Source organism: Xiphophorus maculatus, chromosome 5 (assembly GCF_002775205.1).
Source record: "Xiphophorus maculatus strain JP 163 A chromosome 5, X_maculatus-5.0-male, whole genome shotgun sequence".
NCBI lineage: Eukaryota > Metazoa > Chordata > Actinopteri > Cyprinodontiformes > Poeciliidae > Xiphophorus > Xiphophorus maculatus.
The window spans coordinates 10,366,579-10,388,945 of NC_036447.1; the positions used below are offsets into that span (position 1 = coordinate 10,366,579).

The 22,367-nt window shown below is 38.6% G+C and overlaps 1 protein-coding gene across 1 annotated transcript; it reads left to right on the forward strand.

Moving 5' to 3' along the window:
* Positions 1-12,733: 12,733 nt before the first annotated feature.
* Positions 12,734-20,782, forward strand: LOC102237594 (T-cell acute lymphocytic leukemia protein 1 homolog). The gene is made up of 4 exons (XM_005797577.3): positions 12,734-13,289; positions 14,221-15,605; positions 17,622-17,719; positions 18,880-20,782. Exons 2-4 carry the CDS (start codon positions 14,848-14,850, stop codon positions 19,398-19,400), a joined length of 1,377 nt encoding a protein of 458 aa, XP_005797634.3. The 5' UTR covers positions 12,734-13,289; positions 14,221-14,847; the 3' UTR covers positions 19,401-20,782.
* The last annotated feature ends 1,585 nt before the right edge of the window (positions 20,783-22,367 follow it).

The following is a 22,367-nucleotide window of genomic DNA, read 5'->3' on the forward strand; positions in this document are numbered from 1 at the left end:
AAAGGTTTGAGAGAAATTCAAAGAGAAGGAAGAAATTAAAGTATAAGAACGGGTAAATCAATGTTGTACACACAACAAGCATTACGATTCTCTTCTGGTTCTGGCTTTAGAGATTTCTGGAGACCTTCCAGTTTTGATTCAGATCAAGGTGACACACTTAAAGACAGTTAATGCTGACGCTAAGCTTTAAAAACAAATGTAAGAAAGTACATGGTGTAAATAAAAACATTTCATTTGACTGGGCACAACTTTCTGGTTCTGGTACTGAGTATGTCAGAAGTCACAGAACTTGGTTTCCCTGACAACCAGCTGCTTCTGGAGGAGGAGTCATCATAAAAACTGATCAACGAATCAGAAGGAAGCTTTGGGAAACCTCAGAGCAATAAGAAATATTCTCCTCTGTCAACAAACTATTCTTGTAGATCAGTTATTTTTTCATCCCTGGGATGTTTTTACATCCATGATTTTTGTGGTGGAAATTTTACTCTGTGCAAAATAAATCTCTACAGTAAATAGTATAACACCCCCAACTTTAATGACACAGTGAGTTTCCAGATTGCTTTTACACACATGTGTAAAGAGGGTGCGTGACTTTGTGGGTGTGTTTAGAAAACTGTTAAAAGACTGTGTGAAGCTTGAATTGTTTATAGCAACACCCATAGTACTGATGCACTGTTCTCTTTGCTGCAGAGAGCAATAAATCTCAGGGCTCAGAAGAACTGCCTCAACTGTCTTTGTTAAAACGTTTTCCATTTCAGTTTTGCAAACAACAACAAAAATTCACCTCAGAGTTTAACACTAATCAATGTTTAAAGGTAACCCGTCTCAATATAGGAAAGTTCTAACATAAATTGTCAGGCAATAAGACTTCAATATGTGTGTGTAAAGCTTCAAGGTCATACGCTTTCTCATACAGTTTTTTCTTTGTTCCTCACTTTGACAGCACGTTGTAAACTTAAAAAAATAGTGACATAAAAGGAGTAAAGAACAAAATACATCTGAAGCTTAAAGATGCTATCTTTAGCAGAGGAGTAAATACTATATGATATCTATCAGACTGTGTCATCTTTGGTTATTTATTTTTTTCACCAGTAGAATTTGGGAACACGTTGTGTCTTTATAGGAAAACTCATAAAGATACCGCAAGAAGCGTACAAAGATATGGCCAACAGCTATAAGAAGGTCTGTAATGCCAATGAAGATTTTCCACAGATTATTCAAGAGAGTGTAAATCTTTTCTGAAACTGTTTTTTAGGTGGAATTGTTTTTTGTTTTGTTTTGAATCAATGGTTATATATTTTTTTTACTATCTTTTGAGAGTCGTTTGTCTCGTATCAGAAACAGTCTTCTAGACCGAATAAAAATTCTGTAAGAAAGGTTGGAAATCAATCTGCAACAAATTTAACAATTATTCCAACATGAAACAAAGTTAACTGAAAACAAATGGCAGAACAAACCGTGATGCATGCCAGGCCACATTTAGAAACCTGGCTCTCTCTGCTGTCCAGTTTCTGTGCTCAGGCGAAACCTGTATGTGTGCGTGAGGGAGAGCGAAAGAGAATGTGTGTTTGTTATTTTTAAGAGTATTCTGTTTAAAACATCTGAAGAGGCACTAAACAGATTTTTTTTTTGTGAAAGGAAAAAGCCTCGGCGCAGCTGTGCTGAACTGTAATCCTCCAGACGTCCGGAGAGACGCCACAAAGGACGGCTGAGTGGCGACCACATGATGCTGGGATTCACTTCAAATATCTGATGATGTGAAACAAGACAGATGCATGGACACATGTGGAAAAGGCCGGATTCTTCACGAGGGTCTCAGCTTACACAAAGGAAAAGCTGGAAATACATCTGACCAGGAGAAGCAATAGAGCGATCCAAAACAAAAGCCTTGGAAGAAAACATTGAGTTTTTTGTAGAGAAGTTTTGTTGGAGGTCTTATAAAATGAGAATATATAAGCAATATTCAGAAAACATAAACACATCACACTGTTTTGAGCTGTTCCTTATTTCCTCCCATTGGTCTTGGATGCATAGAGTACCCACGTTAGACACACGTCACTTATATGATGACAGATATTTAACACAGATGTACTCATGCTGGAGCAAAAGCCAACTCAGGGCCACACTCATGCATCAAATCCATAGGTTTCACTGTAGCCAGAAATCTGAACAATTACACCAGACAACCTTGAATTTTAGAGCGATCCTTGCTCTACGTATGTCTGCTAGTATTTTATTGGCCTTTACAATGAGTAAGAAGGACACGTTTGACAGCTCAACTTTGAAAGAACAACGGTTATTACAGAGTCAGGTGGGATAAAACTTTGCAGCGGCCAGTGTGCAGAGAATCAGTGAAAAGAGTTTCTCTAGTTCCAGCTAATGTAGCGTGCCAACAGAGCGTACGGGGACTGAATCGTCAGTTATTTGTATTTGTCTTTCCAAGGCTGCTGGTTTAACTTAATACCTCGTTATGTGAGCAGGCTCTGAGGTCAGCAGAGCCAGTGGGCAGAAGGGAAACAAGTAAAGGTCCAGCATGCACAGGAAAAAGATTTAATACAAACAGAGCTCACACAAACATAAACTTTCCTGCTTTATTTAGTGGTCTATAGCAAAAAAAACCTCATAAATACTCCTTTTTTTCTGTCATTTAAGAGGGTAATTTTAACATCGTGTGGTGCAACTAGCCACATCTTTTTCCTGTTAAATTTTATTAATTTGGCCTTTTCTTTCATCGTGAATTTATTGGACTTCAGAAAGAGCTTAGCCATTGTTAACTGTGTAAACAGCTGCAAACCACACACAGACACCACACTGCAGAGAAAAGAAACAGGCGAGTCAGACAGAAAAAAAAACACGGAGCTCGACAAAATGTACGAAATCATTGCAAAATAATTCATAACTTTTGAACTTTTACATATTTTATTATGCTACATCATATTTTACCATATTTTTCTTTGCTTAAGATTTTTTACAAACGTAAATCTGAAAAATATGGCACGCATATGGGTTTATCCCTTGTTACTCTGATACTCCTGAATTAAATCTAGTTCTAGCAGTTGTCTCTTTAAAGGTTATATAACTTGTATGTAATCCTAGTATAAATCCAACTGTTCTATGAAGGTTTGTTAGAGAAGATTAGTGAACCAACATCATCAGAAATTTAATGTAGTTAAGTGACCAGTGGACTCAATCCAACTGTCACAAGACTGGAAAATGATGTTCAAAGACCCTTTTTATCCATTCATAGGTGTTTAAAGATTTTTTGATATTTTAAAGGAAAACTATACACATAAAAAAGCAGATCTCTCTTTTCTCTTAATACAAATGATAAAAATGAATTCACTGACTGGTCTACAATGAGGTTTTGGTTCTGTGAATACGTCCAGTTTCATTGTGTCATCTCAACAGCCTCCTAAAGAACACACAGTTGCAGGAGGTGGTGGTAATCTGTGGTTTATAGTGCAGCATGGCCACCTGCAGAGGTTCCTCCAGCAGAACAGGAGAGAACAGAACAAGTGTTTGTGGATGTACAGGGTGCAAGTGATGTATATAACCCGACGACAGACAAACAGGAAGCAACACTCTCTTAATATTCATAGGGAATCGCAGAGAAGGAGAGCAACAATGCATGCTGTTGTTAGAGACAAATCATGTCTTATTCTCTTCTCCTTATTCTGCAAACCGGCTCTGTTTGCAGAACTGCCCACCAGCACATCTGGTGGGCAGATGTTTATCTCTACTCTGTCCCTTATTTTCTCTCCATCGTTCCTTTGTGTTCCTCTGGGCAGGCCTGGTGTTAATCTTTCTCTCCTCCACCTGGCCGAGACCACCCACGCTCAGAGCAGCACGCAGCGGCCCACCAGCAGAGAGTGCATGTGTTCGAGGGTGTGTGCAGCACAACTTTGGGCAAACAAAGGGAGACCTGTACTTACACTCACACAGAAGCAACTGTGACATGAAGATTTCTAAAACATATGAAGCACACAATTGATGCATTTTGCATGGATTCTAATTGATGTTGACGTTATGTTTTGTGCCTTTCAGTGAAACTCAAAATGTCTGCATTCTGCATAGATTTAAAGAAATTCAACTGCAGTCCAAAAAAAGATGTAGACATAATGAAAATGAATGGAAAAAAAACAATATATCAGATAAATTATCAAAAGATGAAGAAACACGTAGACAAAATAGTATTTCTGAAAAATGCAATGAAGTGGGATGAATGATTGTCTTCTCTTTGACTTTTTTGCCATCTGGTGGAGGGACAATGAAAGTACACAAAGCGGCAGTCAGTCTTTGGTTTTACCTTCCTGCAAGTAATAAAATGGTTACGATTGATTTGAAGAACCACACGAGGGCAACAATGTGTAAGAGATGCACTATTTTCCTTTCTGACCTGTGAGCTTGAAATAAAAGTGAGCAAACTCACAAAACAGTAATAATCATGTTTTAGAATAAAAAAAAATGGCTTTCTTAAATGCCAAGCACTTAGAGGTACATCTCTAAAAATGATACTTTCCCATATTATTTAGAATCATTGCGCATTAAGTAAAAATATTTAAAGTCTTCACTTATTGTAATTTGAAAGATTATGACATACGGGTAATGAAAACACAAAATTCAGGTTCTCGGAAAATTAGAATATTACAAAAAAGTTAAATATTGGAAACACATTGTGTCCCACATATTTATTTATTTATTTATTTATTTATTTATTTGGTGCTTTTGGTATTGGTTTGCAGCCTCAGTATTGTTATTGTTTGCCCTTGTCTGGCCACTCTTCTGAAATCTTTCCGTGAGGCACTCCTAGGTTTATGCTGCAGTCATACTTTACAATGAATATTATTTTTTTTCCCGTTATTATACAATATCAACATTTTGTTTTATTCTATCTGCTATTTCCTTTGTGTCTTCTCCCATAGAAACTCTGTGTCTGACTACAAACTGATTTGAAAATCAGCTCTTCATTTTGTCTCCATGACGACAGCTTTGTCGTGCTTCTCATACTTGGAATACAATTCTGAGTAACATAAGGAACCTTTCACTTCTCATTTCATTTTAAAATCATCTTAAAAACTGGCTCTTGGAAAGCCAAGATGCAAATATGTCTGGATTTTAAGGTTGTTTTTTGCATTTCTTATTCCATAGAGTTATTTTGTGGTTTTTGTTCTTGTACTTCTTATGTGCTTTAACATCAACCTGCCAATCTCACTGGAGACGGAAATTGGATATCTGACTATAATCTTGCGTATTTGCATATTAATTTTCATTAACATGCATTGTTACATTTTTAAAAAATAAACTTGAACATATAAATTATATGAAAGAACACACAAAACCTACGCTCTTTTTGTTTCCACATGCATACCTATAATGATGTCATTTTCTAGAAGTCTGTAAGTGTTTCCTGTCCACATATAGTAAACACAAAAAGTAGACCATGTCGGAGCAAAATGCACCGTTCCCTCTTCAATAAATAACTAAGCACAAACAGGAACCAGTTTATTATGAATTAGCAGTGTAAAATGAGGGGCATGTGGAAAAGTGATGCAGTGTTTCCTATTATTGCAGGATGGAGGTTGACAACAGGGCCAAGCCTCGCTGGCCGCACTGTGAACACACCAGTGGAATTTGGATGGCTGCAGTGCTGATGATGAGAAATATGAGAGAGGAAGACACAATATGCTGTTGTTCCAAAAAACACACACACACACGTTTCATGCTTTGTGATGATCACAAGCCCATGCGCTCCCCCACATGCACTGGAACAGCAAAGAGCATGTTTGGTGCTCCTGCATGGAGAATCAAACACACTCAGAAAGGCTATTGTCAGCGCTCGTGTCGTATGAAAATATTTGTGATTGCGCTGCCAAAAAGTGGAAGTGAATGTGAGGTTGTTTTAAGTGCTATCGTCAAGTTCTGCACGTAATGACGCTTCGGAGTCAAAGGTCATCCAGTGAGTCAGAGCTTCATACCACTCAACTCCTGCTCATCTCTGCTCAGCTAACTCTCTGCACTGAGCTAGTATCTTGTGACACAACCTCTTTAAGTCTGAAACATGGGCACAACCAATTTATCATATGAGAAATTGAAATGATAAATCCGCCTGTTAGCTCCATGACATAATAAATTGATTGGTTTTTTTGCTGAAAAGTGTTGAAGAAGTAACAAAAAATCCCTGAAATACAAGTCGGAAAAGGGAAATTGTTGTAAATGGTTAACACTCAACAAGATTGTTCTAAATTGTGTTAATCCAGGGCGCTGGGTAGCTCAGTTGGCAGAGCATGACCACCATATGCAGAGACTGCAAACCAATTGTCCTAGGTTCAATTCCCAGCCTCAGGTTATTTGCTGTATGTCTTCCTCTCTCCCTTCTCCCAAATTCCTGTCCATTTATTTTAAAATAAAGCCACCATCAGCGAATGTGAATGGCTGCTTTTTGTGTAAAGTGCTTTGGAGCCCTCAGTCTTAATAAAGCTCTATACAAATGCAGACCATTGATCACCTAAGCTGATTAGAATATACTACTGCAACAATATTCTCCTGGGGGAAAAAAAAGCTATTTAATTTTATTATATACTAATGCAAAGTAAAAATAAAAGACTCACCAACTTCCATTAATAAAGTTGGCCATTTATTGGTCATATGGGTAAAAAAATATCTACCTGAAATAAATAAAAAAATAAAAAAATATATAAATAAATAAATAAAATTTCATTAAAAAAACTTTCTATTTTTCCATAATCTCAGGATCTGTAAGGCATTTTCTTAATTATGCAAAATTATTCTCATGAAGGGGAACATTATTACACTGCTACATACTGAGCAGCTCATGATAATAGGGTGTTCTGCTCATTTTTCTGGCTCATGTTGCTGGGGAAAGTACAATATGTGTGTAATCAAGGAAACTATTGATTGAGGCCATTATGCTCTGATTAGCTCACTTTCCAGCTGAATGAGTCTATTCCCAGAAAAGAGACAATAAAGGAGCTGTTTGTCCCACCTCCCCATGTGTCTACACTCTTCCTTACCTCTTTGTTTCTCGCAGTGCTCTTACTCCTGATGCTTTAATTGATTCAAAGTGTGTGAGGAGATGCTGTGCTTTCACACCTGTGGTTTTGAGAGATATGTCCTGTTTTGAAAAGATCTCACCAAATCTAGCCTGTTGCCCTACTCCTGGATTTGGCCTCAACTCCCTCCCCACCTCCAACCCGCTCTCTGCCAAACCAGGAAGTGTGCACAGGAAACAGCTGTCCCTCACATCCGCCTGTCAGCCCCAGGCCAGGTGCATCCTGGGAAAAGAGCAATGTGTGAGCTTGGACATGCAGTTGACGCTGTAAGAGGTGCCGTTACTGTAATGAGGGTTACCATGAACTTTATACACACAGCGGATAAAAATAAGCCTCCTTGATGGTCATGTTACTGAGTCTTTATTGGATAATTAAGTCTTCAGAAGATTTCCCACAATTTTGCAGAAGATCAGTCCAGGTCCAGGTCATTTTGTGTTTCATCTGTTCAAGATTCAGATGTGGCAGCTTCATCATATTTATAAGTCATTTCTCAGATTACAGGGAAACTCCACTGACCTTGAGCAGTTTCTAGTTATATGGGCTGTTTTATGTGCATGATATTTCTTTAAACCTGTCGGACAGGAGAAAAAAAAACATGAAAAACATCAAGTGAGAAGTGAACGGCTAGATGTGTGGAGTTTAACTGAATGGTAATCCAATTATAGTGGACCCCTCTCCATATTTGCAGGGCTCCTGGACCACAGTCACCCACAAATAGTTATACTGCAAAAATGCAAAATTGTAGAGTATTTTTGGTCCAGTTTCTAAGACAAAACTCACTTACAAGAAACCTTTTAGCAAAATATAGGAGTTTCTTTTAAGTCAATAATTCTTGAATATTTTATAAAGTACCAGTTCCACTGGCAGATTATTTCACTTATAATATGTGAAAAATGTCTTGTTTTAAGTGAAATAATCTGCCACTAGCACTTAAATCCCTACTGAATGCTTAAGGCGAATCTGCCATGGCCTGCTGTTGTTGATGGTTAACGGTACACATTGATGGATTTATGTTGTCAAGGCTGACAGCATAACAACATAAAGAAAGCCAACCTCTGCCTACTGTCTGTACTGTCACTGGATGGCTACAGTCAAGAAAAATAACACAACCAACATCTGTCGCAGCCCAGGAGGAAAGCGAGCGTCTGCCCCGGCCAATGCTCGCAACATTGTTTGTCACTTTCTCTATGAAATTCACTGCGAATATTGCCTCAAACAATTAGGTTCCAGCGATCCCTATCGTCAAGCACAATAGTGTTTACATGACATGGAGGAAATGTGGCCATGGAGACCACTTTAGGGAGTGTGTGTGTATTATTCTCTCTCGCATGTGCATGTCCTCACTTTATAATCATTTACTTTGTCAGACTCCAAGCATACAATGAAATGTCTAAAATTAGACTGTATACCATGACACTGCCATTTCAGGATCCAAAACATTGCTTTCTTTGTGTTCAGGTACATTTACAGTAAACCTAAATCTGTCAGGGGTATGAATAATTTTGGGTTTAGATGTTTACTTAGATACAGTACACTGTGAAAAGCCAGTTATTTTTAAAGCAATGATTTCCTTGTGAAAGATGTCAATCAAATCAAACTCCCCACTGTGCAGGTCATGACATTTGTGTATGGAAATTCACTTTATATATAGATGTAGTATAAATTAAATATTTAGAGAAATTAGGTTTCTCTATGAGGGAATTTATTTATTTATTTGAATTATTTAAATAACTTACCTATTCAATGTTATTCTGAAGTTTATGAAGTTGTACGTGTACAGCAGCAATTCAGAACAAATATCACCTCAAATGCAGTTGATATATAATATCAGTTGGTAAAATGCTCTTATCTAAATAAATCTAGCTGATTGCATTGACTTTTTGACTTTGCAGTGTAAAACTCATTAATGAATAGTGCACTGACTTCATCCACTCCTTGTTAAACTTTTCCTACCACAATTTTTCCTTCCACTCAATTTTCAATGATTATTCTTGGATACAGCAATCTGAACAACCAGCCTCTTTAACAATGACCTTTGACCGAGTCCTGATGGGTGTCGATGACAACAGAGAAAAGAAATATTTATCATTTTTCACAATATTGGGTTGATCTGTTTTTAGTTGTAGGGAAAAAATACTTTTTCACATATTAACAGGTTTGCTTGGACAGAATTTTCTCTCAAAAATGTAAAATTATATTAAATTCTAAATATCTGCAAGGAGCTATTTGAATTAATTGAAGTTGTTTATGTATGGCAGTAAATTTGTGTGGCAACCCAAATTCTTACCATGTCATGTTGTGTTTTGCTTTTCCATGATACATTACTGCACGAGTTGGTACAGGATAGAGCGTTATTTAGCTCTATCCTGCTTTATTTATTATCATACTAATGGAAACAAAACACCAACGGTCACCATTTGTGAGATTGCAAGATCCTTTTAAAGTCTTACTTGTAATATAGCTTAAAAAGCTCCACTGGAAAGTTTCCCTACGTGTAGTTCAGGATCAATCTAATAGGAGCTTAGTCTGTTATAAGCTTCATGCAGAGAGAAAACTGTTAGACATGAAAGCTAAAGTAGGATAGGTCTACTTTTTTCTACTTTTGTGGAATCCTTGTTCGACTACTGAATCAGTTTCAGTTCTGCTTCACAGGCCTAAGAGGTTCTGAAGAAATCTTATTAAAGAAACATTTTCTGGGGTTTTTTTTGGCTTTTTTGATCAGGAAATGTACTATTCTCCTTCATATTTTCCTTCCTCCAGCAAACTTAGATCTTTCTCCTCTCTTTGTTTCACTGCTCTTTCTGCTTGCCTCAGTAGAGTGGGGAGCAGAGCTTTCTGCTGCTCTGCTCCCAAACTCTGGAGTTTTTTACCTTCACACGTTCACCATCGCATCGATTCTCTGCCTCTGTTCGAATCCAAACTCAAAATTAGTCCGTTTAAGATTGCTTACTAACTTTGTACCGTTTTAATATGTGTTTGAAATTCTGTTTGCTCTGGACAGTGTCTTTAGAAACCTTCGACTACATGTTCAACTACCTTATTCTTACTTTTTAAAAAATATGTCTTGAGATTGGACATCACTATCCAGAAATGCAAGATGCTTGTTCTTCTTAGCTTAGAATAAACAATTTCAAAACAGTCATGAGAAAACATGCTCCATTTTTGAAAGTTTACTTTTTGTTCTCTTAAATTCAGCTTCAGTTTGAGTTGTCTGTTAATAAACTTTACAGCGTTCTTCATAAATGCCCACAGACACACACACACACACACCCACCCACACACACACACACACACACACACACACACACACACGCACACACGCGCACACACACACACACACACACACGCACACACACACACACACACACACACACACACACACCCATACTTATGTTAAGGTGACTGGAAGGAGGGCGTAGCAGCATCGCTCTGAGATTACAACAATCCTCTCTTGATTTCTTCCTCACTCAAGGGAAAAGCGGAAGCTGTCTGTTATCGTTTGTTTCTATTATTGTTCTCTGTTTGCAGTCTGAGCATTCAAGCTGGGCCTTAATGAGCAGCTCAACATTTCTCCTTGTGTTTGTTGTAGAGAAACCTGAGATTGCCTGAGAAGAGGGGAATCCCAAGTTCCTAACTGATTAGCTTTTACAAGGTTTCGTTAGTACTTAAAAGAAGAATTAGCAAATTTCTTGAATATCTTGTAGTTAAAATTTAGTTGGTCACTTTTTGCCATTTCTAGCTCATGACATTTCGTTTTAACCTTTAGATTTGGTAGTATTAAGGCAAAATTTAAAAACTACAAACCTCACTGTGAAACAACCAGTGACCCAGAAACATGAGCAACAGCTTTGTCTTTAACAAATTAGTTATGTATATTTTCAGTTTTACCAGTCCAATACTTCACAGGGAGTACTGGGCAGGAAGTCTAATCCCCAAGGATTTGTTTTTGTCCCTCGGGGAGCTTTTTATATGTTACAGGCAAATTCTTGTTGCATCTGCAGGCGCATCAGTGCCACTAAAACGTTTTTCTTTTCAAATGGATTGATCAACCAGAACCACAGCTGTTGGACGCACAAAAGTGTAACAGCCAGTAAAGACACTGTCTACACTCTAATTCAGACACAGTCACCATTGTTTATAATGATGATGATGATGATGATGATGGCAAAGATGTCAACAATGACAAAAGATAAAAAGAAGAAAACAATGATGTTGATGATGATGAGGGTTCTGAGGGATTTATTGCTCTTTAAACTGTGCTCATTCCCATGACCTTCAAGGTCAGGTAACTGTAAAGGCACTATAATGTTTGTGCTCAATGTGTCTGAGAAGGAAATGACTCGGGGAACGTGAAAGCAGCGTTGACCCTGAGGGTGGCGGCGAGCGACAGATTGGGAAGGGGAGAACTGGAACGGGTCGGCACCGAGGAGAGAGGTTCTGGGATAGATCGGAGGAAGGAAGTTCAGAGCTGTCGGCACGGAAAGTTACTGTGATGATGATTCGAGTATTGGTCATTAGTGATACGGGTGTGTGGTCTGATGTCATAGAAACACCAAGGCACCAAAAAAGAAACACCAGTGAACACCAGAGTTCATGTAAACCAGTTGTAAATATTGGATTTTACCTTTAACAGGATTTTTTTCAGGATTTATTTAATATGAGTAATGCTTATATTAAGTAAATGTGCCATATTTGGATATATTTGTCCCAATTCAATGGAGCTCAACTTGACATTTAATCTGTAGGTCAATCGCCTTGCAAATAATTAACATCTATTTTTTTTTCAGTCTGTTGTATTATATCCATAACCTTCAATGTATTTAATTTGGCTGTGTACAAAGTACACTGCACTATTTGGACAACAACCATCCACAAATAGCTAAAATCCATCAGTACCTGAGCGCTCCTGTAAAAACATTTACAACTTCCCATTTTAATAGTTCAGACTCCAAATATACCTTAATATGCATTAATACACACAGGAGAAACCGACTAAACACTACAGCAGAAGCTGATCTATTTTATAAGGAAGAATAACACAAAGGTTAAATCTCTGGATGCAGTAGATTATATCCCCAATGACTCAAAGCTACATTTTTGTAAAAAGAAAAAAGTAATAAATAAATAAAATCCTTTTCTCCATTTGATTTATTTTAACTAGCATTTGGTTTCTGATTTGAAATGAATATGCATAATTATTTCACAAAAAAAGTTTCCCCCTAAAGAATAGCCTTCAGAATAAATAAGAGATATGTTGCATTTTGGTCTTGTTCACACATCCAGATGAACTTTTCATAACTATTTTCCCAAGTTTGAATGTTTCGAACATTACAGTCTCTATTTACTATAATGTGATGTCAGTGCAATGGCACATACAGCACATGCTTGAACAGCCCAACTCCTTCCAAAGTCTGGGACTGACCAGTCCAGCACCGTGTTTGTGTGCATACATGCATGTAGGCGTGCTTGTGCATGGGTAGGTGTGTGTGTGTGTGTGTCTGTGTGTGTGTGCACTGGTGTTGGGGGTGGGGGGTACAGGAGGAGTGGTGGTTCCTTATCTGTAGACCACAGGCAGCTTTTGAGGCTCTTATCAGCAGCCACCACATTGTACTAGCACATCCTCTTGTCCAGCAGGGAGCGGAAAACTCTCCTTGCAACATGGCTCCCTTTCTCTCCCCCCTCTCCTCGCTCTCCCACCTCTCCTTTGCCAGTACCAGAACTCTGGCAACCAACTAAATCATTGTGTCTTTTTGGCGAAGAAGTGGGATTGGGATAGACAGAACGGCGAAAGACAGATAGGTGAGGGTGACACAGGGACAGAAAGTGGGGAAAGGAGAGACCAGAGCTGTCAATCTCCATGCTTTGAATTCATCTTTGTCAAAAAAAAAATATTTATGCTTCAGCTGAGACCTCAGGTTAAGTCTGTTTCTCTTCAGCTGTTACTTTACAACATTAACACTTGTATATCATTTATAGTTCTGAAGGGGATTCACATCAGTAGGAAGGCATTTTTGAGTAATGTCAGACAGTTTGGCTCCAGTTCTGACTTCAGACACTGACAGGCGGACGCTGACAGGATTGCATGGAGTGCGGCTGAGCAGCGGGAGGAGGGAGACGGCGTTTAAGTGCTGCGCACATTCAACATGCTCCTTCACAGATCATTTCGACTCTGACGGATTTTGCATGACAGGCAGACGAGGAACCACGCACCATGTGTCGGTAAGTAATCGCATTACTTTGGCTACCTTTTACATTTTAGATTTGTAGTCAGAATTGAAATAGTCTGCAGTTTGTTTTTGAAATATTAAGTTGTGTTCAGCGCACCATATGGTGCAGGTGGGACATTCAAAAAGACTTCCAGTGAAATATTGTTGCGATGAAAATATTTTTGGTTTATAAGAGAATTTCTGTTGTTAAAAAGATCTTGACTTTTTTTCTTAAAAAATATTTTTTTTATTTAAAAGTTGGATTGTTTTTAATTTTTCCCCTAAGTATCATTCCAATATTAATATTTATTATAGACAATAAACAAATATTAATAATAAAATGTAAAAAAAAAGAAAGTAAAAGAAAAATATACAACACCAAAAAGAAGAATTAATTTTAATAATGTTCTGCTGAGTTGCAATACAAAACAAGCTAAATGATGACAGCAACTCGGTCTCGACTATTTACAGTCCAGGGAGATTATTATCAGAGCTCTGTATGTGCAGCTTCCATCAAGCTCGTTTTAACTAACATATTTTTTGCATGATGTTTAAATTTAACGGCGCTGTAAAGAGATTTCATTTGAATTCACTTGCAGGAGTCGTCCCTAGACAACTCAGAGAAAGACGGAACTGTTCAGAACTAAAGTCACGATGACCAGAAAAGACAAAACAGGAACAATTGCTATTGCAAAACCTGAACATTAGAAGTACTTTGCACTGCAGGGGTGGAGTGGAGGGAATGACTGTTTCTCCTTATAGTAGAACAACTATTTTCCTCAGTATTCAGCAAAAAAAACCTCACCACAATCAACGCTGCAGCATGATAGGAAAAACAAAGTGATTTCGAAGACAGTTTTAGTAACAGCAAAGAAAGAACTGACCTTTCAAGCATATGAATAGTGCATCTTAACATTTTTTTAATTCTTTCTTTTGTTTGGCAGATTCTTTGATACCAGTCCAATCTTCAAGGATCTGGGCCATTTCGAATCCTTCCAGAGATTTTGAGTCACATCCTCAGACAACACACGCACACACACACACACGCACACACGCTACAGACAACTGAACAGACTTAAGAAAAGCAGTCACTGGGGATTTGTTGAGAACATAAACTTTGCCACTCAGGATGTACTGTAAGAAAATTACAGACACGCACATTAAATTTAGATCAAACTCTGCTGTTCGTCTTCGCCGGATCCAGTTGTAAAGGCGCGAGTCCTTCGTTCAGCACTGTGAGGACTGCAATGCATTTGTTACCTCAGAGTGACCAGGAAGTCATCAGTCACAAGAAGCTACAACATCTAAGACACAAAAGAGCATCTTGCTGACATTGGAACACAAATCAGATCGGATGGGCTTCAGGTTGATTAGAGGAAACGCTACCTTTAACAGATTAACAAAACCTGAAAAAAATCAGAGGAATTAGAGTTAGAACAAGAAGTCACCTTTACAGACTCTTATTGATGAACATGAAACAATTAGTTTATCTCAAACGTGATGAAGAGGCACACTTTCTGAAAGAAGAACGAGGTTGATAAGCGATTCTTTATTCCAAAGACATTAGCACCATGAAGGAAAAACTGAAACATTCTGCTCCACCTGCCTCCCCACCTGACCTCCTCCTTCCCACCTCCTCTTCCTCTCCCTCGTCTTCTACTTCTTCACAGTCCTCTGTATCCGTGGAGCTGCACAGTCCTTCAACGTCCTCAGATCCCACCAGAAGCCCAAAACCCATAAATAAAGCTGAGCTAAAAGAACATATGAACATCTCTACTCCAGCCGCGATTCGATCTCCCATCATCCTAACAACAGTGTTAACCAGTCACCAAACACGTGAATACAAACCACCTGAGTCTGCTGTCAGGGAGACGGAGCAAGATGACGAGATGGGAAAACTTGAGGGATCAAAAACCATTGCCTCTAATGCTCCTGCATCCACAGACGGCTCCCCGACTCTTTCTTCCCCACCGCCACTCCTCCCTGCTCCAGCCAAGACATCTCCGTGCCCCCTTCCGCCTGCAACTTCCACCTCAGCTGTCCCCTCATCATCCTCACTGTCTCCTCTTCCTCCACACATTCCAGTCATCAGCCTTGGTCACAGCAAGCCCCCTCTGCCTCTCCCCAACACCCCTTTGACTGCCCTCCACCCAATTCCCAGCCTCATCCACGGACCCCACAGGGACATTCGGCGCAGCCAGCAGACCTGTTTGACCATGATCAGTCCTGGAGCGTCAGGATTATCTGGAAGTCCTGGAGGCCCTTCCGCTGGTCCTTCTGGGCCCCTCCTGGCTCAGCAGTATCTCCCTACACACCCGTTCCTCACCAGGTGAGATTTGACTTTTGCATTTATGTACTGTGTGTCACTCCCAACTTTTTTTTTTGCCTCATTATCACCTCAGATTCAGCACATTGTACATCAGAGTTGGTCTTCCACTTCCAGAGAGTTCAACATCAGTCCAATTAGACAGAGATAGTCTGGACGGAATGATTCTAGCATAAAAACATTTAAAATATGATTGTTTTCATCATCACAGCATGATCAATTAATCAATCAAATTTACTTGTGTAGCAGTTATCGGTGCATTTCAAAGTGCATAAAAACATCATCACCACATCATATAGTCAACAGTTATGAAAAAGGGTAACACACATTACATTTTGTCAAGTGCCATTGTTGAAACCATCAGTACACATCAAATATTTTGGTCAAAGTTCCATTTATAATAGTTCTAAACAGGTGGGTTGTTAGTTTTACAAAGACGCAATGTCTCTGAGACCAACACCTTGTTCCACAGTAGGATGGGGTGTTCAGGTCAATGTGCAGTATTAGTTTTCCGCTACACACACACACATGCATACCATTTTATGCATGTTGACCGAAAAATTCTATTTTGGTCTCATCAAGCAGAACACGTTCTTCCACACGTTTGTTGCCTCCCCTGCATGGCTTTCTTTCAACAATGGCTTTATTCTTTCCACTTCCCCATAAAGAGCCGATTTGTAGAGTGCATGACTGACAGCAGCCTGATGGATTAAATAGAGCTCCGAGAGACGTTCAAGTCTGGAATATTGTTTTATAACTGAACGCCACTTTAAAAGCTCTCAACAACTTCAACTTGTCTGCTCTGTTTCTTCATCGTGGTGCTGTAATAATCTTCAACAAACTTCCGAGGCCTTCTCAGAACAGCTGGATTCACACTAACAGTAATTTTAAAACAGGTGGCCTCACTAATTCACTTACTCTACTTCAGTTAGGAGTATCAGAGTGATGGAAGCTCAGCGCAAATCTGCACATTTTCCAGATTCTTATTAAAAAGTAGGAAAAATACATGCATCACTTCTGCCACTTTTCTATTTTCTCTACTTTTGCAAGTTGTACTACCTTTAAAACAGGTTCCAGGTGTTTCATCTGAAATTATTTAGATGCTTAAGAAGGTAATTACATTTCAAAGTGATAATATATTTTGTGTTTATCTCTTTTGTCTACTACAAATTGTATAGCAAATTAGCCTCTTTCTGATAATCTAGTGAGATTATCAGAAAGTACACAAATGAACGATAGAGCCAGGATGTTTTAATACAGATAAATCAAGCCTGAAACTCTGAAAGCTGCTACAACTTGTAAATTATGCATTTATAAATACACCTTCAATAATAACACACAAAAAGACAATTTAGAAAGACTGCCAACACAACATTACGAACCCTAGTTGAGAGTAACTTCCTGAGATGTAAGCTTTGATGATAAACACGCTCAGTAACAATGCCAAGTTTCTGTTCTACATAAAACTCAAACTCCTGGGATTTCACAGTTTCCCGCTGTGATTGATAGGAGCCTGAACTGCACAGAGAAAAGACAGCACAGCACATCTCTTCAACTTGTACTGGGGCAGCTGTTTGGTCTTTCTTGCAAAGACTTCAGTTTACAAGCTCTCCTGTTACGTTAGTTTCTGTTCCACAAAGAACGATTTCCTCAATTTTGCTGCCGACTAAGTAAGAAAGTAGATTATTTTTCACTGTGGACTATTCTATGGCTGTCCTAATTAGTATGGGAATAAGGCAGCTGCCACTCTTTTTATTAGTTTAAATAGTTGAACATGCAGAAGAAAAATCATCTCAACACCAAGATTTTTGAGAACTGAGTGGATAAATGGATGGATTAATAAATGCCATCAAAATAATTAAACCCTCATTAATGCCTCTTCACTAAACTCTCTCTTTATGTAGCAGCATCTAAAATTATAGGTGGTGGGAGATCCCAAGTGTTGATTTTTTTTCTTTTTTACCTCTGGTGCATATAATTTATGTTGCTTATTGTTTAATGTGTGTTTTAATTTCTTAGTTCCTACCTGGGACCCTCAGGGGGAAGCTATGGTGTCAACAACAACATCCGCATTAAGAGGAGGCCCTCCTCTCATTTTGAGATGGAGATCAACGAATGTGAGTTTCAGTAAAGATTTGGAAATAGTTATTTGCATTTTTCAGACATTATCTCCACTGCACATATGTGAGAACCTGGTCCTTACGCTACAAAGGAAATATAATATAATATCCTTTTAATATTAATCCTGCTGAATATCTACAGAAAGTGACTTTAGTTAAAGATACTTTTTAATATCCATGATTTCAAAGTATCTTAAGCTTCATTTTAAATGGAAAAAAATGTGTATGGTGCATAAAAAATTGAAGAAGAAGGAAGGCTTCATTTGATCTAGTTTTACAACCTAATCTTATCTTTTGCTTTTAGTTTAAATATTGCAGTAATAATATCAGAAAATGCTCTGTGTTTCTATTGATTGAAGTGAAAAGAAAATAGTGATAAGCATGGAGAAATGTTCATTTACAGTCATATTCAATAAATTAGAATATGCGTTCATTTGTTAAGTTAAACTAGTTTCTCAATCACATTCACATTTCTGTTGTTTTCAGTATCAGAAAGCAAGCACCTTAATTTGTAAAGGAAAAAACAAACAAAAAAAACCAGCAATGTTACCTCAATATTAGTAAGTGCATGAATGACACATGTATCATTAAGTCCTGGACTTAAATATAAGACTTATATTCTGATGAATAACTCAGTTAGGAAAGAATTGGGTAATTAATGGAAAGACTTAAAATGTGAGGGTGTTTTCTTGTACTACTCAATGCCAGTTAAAAAAAGTATAAAAGTATTTTTAAACATAAAACACTTTGACAGCAAGTAGTTACAAATTTAGCTTATGAATGATTTAGCAGTTATGTAGACAAAAATATAAAGAATGCTTTTCAGTATTTCCTGCATTTGAAGCACTAACTGCTAGAAAATTGCACAATTATGGGATTTTTAGTCTGAATCTAAAGAAAACTGGATTTTAAATGCATTGTTTTTTTCTTTTATCTATGGTTATCATTAGCAAAAATATTTGTGGAGTCACTGCAATTTGGTCAAACTGCATTAGCACAGAAATCTACCATTTATTTAGAGTGGGAAATTGAACAAGCAGGACACACAAACTCATTGTGCTTTTAAAGTTTCGGTTGTTCATTGTGCCGGTTTATGAATAATAACCAACGCATGCAATGTCTTGTTAACTAATGTGGCCTTTATGTGTTTCTGCCAGGCCCTCCTCAGAAACTGGCCCGCCGGGTGTTCACCAACAGTCGCGAGCGCTGGCGGCAGCAGAACGTGAACGGCGCTTTTTCTGAGCTCAGAAAACTGATTCCCACGCACCCGCCCGACAAGAAGCTCAGCAAGAACGAAATCCTGCGTCTGGCCGTGAAGTACATCAACTTCCTGGTCACACTGCTCAACGACCAGGCTCAGGACAAGAGCAGGAACTCCGCTGAGGACCGAGGAGAGGACGACAGCAGGGCTGCTGGGTTGGACGGTAACAGTCAGAGGACTCTGTTTCAGAGGGACACATCGCCCGCAGCAGCCCGTCCCGCTGCTGTGGCGTCAGCCCACAGAGATTCAGCTGACTCAGTCATTGCATTGGTGAACTCTCCAGCAACGTCCAGCTGCTATGGAGACACGGACAGCGAGGAGAGCTTTGGGGCTAAGACCTCTTTGGTAACGCATGACATTCTGGGAAAAGTTAAAGGTCAGATTAGGATGGTTGCTGCTACAAATGATGAGCTGTGACTTTAAAAGACCTATAGAAAGGAAAATGCAACATGTAACAAACCAGGAGCTGCCAAGAATAATAGAATTTGCTTCCCTTTGATTATCCAGTTTTTGAAAATCTGCTTCGAAGTAGTGTGAATAAAATGTCCATATTTGTGGTATTTCATACTTTTAATAGCCTGTGTTTTTGTGCAAACATTGATTTTGAAGTGTTGAGCATGAAATAAACCTTTGCTTAGCGGAAAGTTTAGCCATGAAATTTAACAGAACAATCAAAATATATTGCAACCCAATAATGTGGAGCAAGCTATAGTTCACTGCAAAAGTAAACATATCCCTATTTCATATAGCATCGCATTCAAACCATGAACACCAGTGTGTTTTATGGGGAGTCATTACAAATCAACAAGAAGCAGTGCATAACTGAGAAGCTGAAGAAACATAGCACGTGGTTTCAAAACGTTTTTGTCATAAAATTTTTAAAAGTGTAGCATAATATTTGCATTCAGACTCTTTATCGCTCATATCCTTGAATAAAATACAATCCAATATTCTGCCTTCAGAAGTCAACATGAATACAACTGTTACTCAGATGTTTGTTAGTGAACAAACAGCATCATGAAGACCCAGGAATACAGCAAACGTGTCAAGGAGAAAGTTGTGGAGAAGTAAAGCACCTTGAACACACACATGCCAAAACATGGTGGTGTCACCATCACGCTGTGGGGATTTTTTTTTTCCTTCAGCAGGGACCTGGTTAGAGTTGATGGGAAGATAAATTCAGCTAAACAACTTAATCCTAGAAGAAAACTTATTAGAGGCTGTAAAAGATTCCTGACTGGGGCTGAGCCCACAGTAAAAGATAGTTATAGAAACTACTTTCTCACAGAGGATGCATAGATTGCATGCTACATTTTTCAGAATGTTTTATTCATAGAATGCTTTGAAAATCATTATTCCTCCTCTTCACAAGTGCAATACTTTGCAATGTTCTACCTTAGGATGCTACATTAAAATGCATGGACAGTTGAGGCTGTGAAAATGTTAGAATACTTTTGCAAGGAACTGCCACCTTACATCAAGAAATGGCAACATAGATTCCAGTAACTTCTTGCCTCTTTCGGAATTAATTTATTTTGAGAAAATATGGCAAACATGGCTTTAACTCTCAAAAATGTCTTGCATAAATGTATTTTGTTCCCGTCTGAATCTTAGATGTTTACGTGTACAGTTACAATCTTCATCGCACCAGCAGAAAAGCTCATGGCATGCTTCACAATTTGCTATGTTAATGTTCCTCCTGTCCTTGTTGCAAAGAAGCGGGTCCATGGTTCCACCCTGAAGTTGTGACACACTTCTACCAGACAATAATAAAGTGTGTTTTACTCTGCTGTTCCTTATTTGACATCCTCTTATTGCTCTCCGAAGACGACTCACAGTCAGCACTATTTCTCAACACATCCAAATGTTTTTGCTGTGCTCAGTTCAAGGAACATTCGGCCTCCAAATAAAAAAAAGTTCCGTAAACCGAAATCTCGGTGAGATTTGACTGCTAAAAGCAACAACTGTTTGATTAAATGACATATAGATTTTTTTTTTTTAACACAGGCAATGTGTCCTTGTGTTTCTAAGTTTATTGTAACATATGAACACCATCAAGATTTAACTGCAATTTTCAGAAAACACGCATAAAGCTTCCTGCTCCACGGGTGCTTTCGCACAGCAGGCTCATAGATTTATGAGAGCGGCAGTTTTGGCTGTGCGGTTGAGGTTGGAAAAGGTCAGGATGGATGTGGGATGTGGTTAAAGATGGGGTTCAGCATGGAGGAGGAAAGCGAAAAGCTGCGGGCCGAGGTTCAGCTGTGGCTCTATCAAGTGGCCAGGAAACGGCTACAGTTAGTGCTGTCTCATTGATGGCCAACAAGCTTCCTGAAGGAGGGGGTGGTGGTTGCGTGCGAGTGTGTGTTCGATGAGAGGTTTTTGGGCATGAGGGGTAGTGATCACTGAATGAGAGAAAGGTAGGCCCACATAAAAAAAAAACCCACCAGGATGCTCTGGGAAACCCTGTGCAGCCAGTTTCAGGATCACACAACAGGAAGGGCAGCTTTCACAACACTGCTACGGCTGCATCTGTCCGCTCTTCTGTGCCAAGTTGCTCCGTCTCCACCCTGCTTTTTTCAGATGCTACAGAAGGGGGCTGCAATCTCAGACCCACTCACACAATTTGTATGAGTTTAAAGGCTTCTCAACATGCAAAACAAAGCAATTTTAAGATTAGATTTATGTGCCGTAACGAGTTGAACTCACGTACACTGGCTTTATTTAATAACTATAAAAGATGCCAACAGGATCTTTGCAAGTTCAACAACTTGCATTTGTTGAATTTATTTCACTTATGTTATCTTCTTAGCTTGAAACTTTAAGGGATAAGTTCAAGGTTTTTTAAAGCAAGGTTCAGTTTAAAGGTTACAAGCAGTTAACATTATACCTGCAGTAGCAAATTCACTTGATGTCTTCATTTAATATAAATCCAGAATACCTGGTCCCAGAAGACAAAGTTAATGGATAATTTGAGAGACCAAGAAAGCAATTTTATTCCTCAAATTTCACAATGGTTTATGCAAACACTGTTTTATGAACCTTTAAGCTGTTTGCATTAGGTGTTTTTTGTTTGTGTTTGTTTTTCTACATAGAAGCTTTCAATTATTTACATGAGAAATGGAGACTCGTTATGATGTGTCATTATCAGACTTCACATTTCACACCTCCTCTCCTGCCTCAACTTTTTCCAAATTGCTTCTGGCCTCTTTCTCAATAACCACTTATAGCAAACATGACAATAGTTCAAAAGTTCACAAGACAGAATTGATCAGAATCTATTTGGTGTTTTTGAGACTTGACATCTTTCTAGGACAGTAAAAATCCACTTTGGTCTCTTCCTCTTTCAGCAAAAGACCAAAGCTTTAGGTCCAACTGAACTGGATT

What these genes read in the sequence shown, in the direction of transcription:
- LOC102237594 (XM_005797577.3), top strand. Translation starts at nt 14,848, where the DNA reads ATGAAGGAAAAACTGAAACATTCTGCTCCACCTGCCTCCCCACCTGAC. An exon ending in ACACACCCGTTCCTCACCAG is followed by an intron (nt 15,606 to 17,621) that starts GTGAGATTTGAC and finishes TTAATTTCTTAG; the next exon opens with TTCCTACCTGGGACCCTCAG. An exon ending in TGAGATGGAGATCAACGAAT is followed by an intron (nt 17,720 to 18,879) that starts GTGAGTTTCAGT and finishes TGTTTCTGCCAG; the next exon opens with GCCCTCCTCAGAAACTGGCC.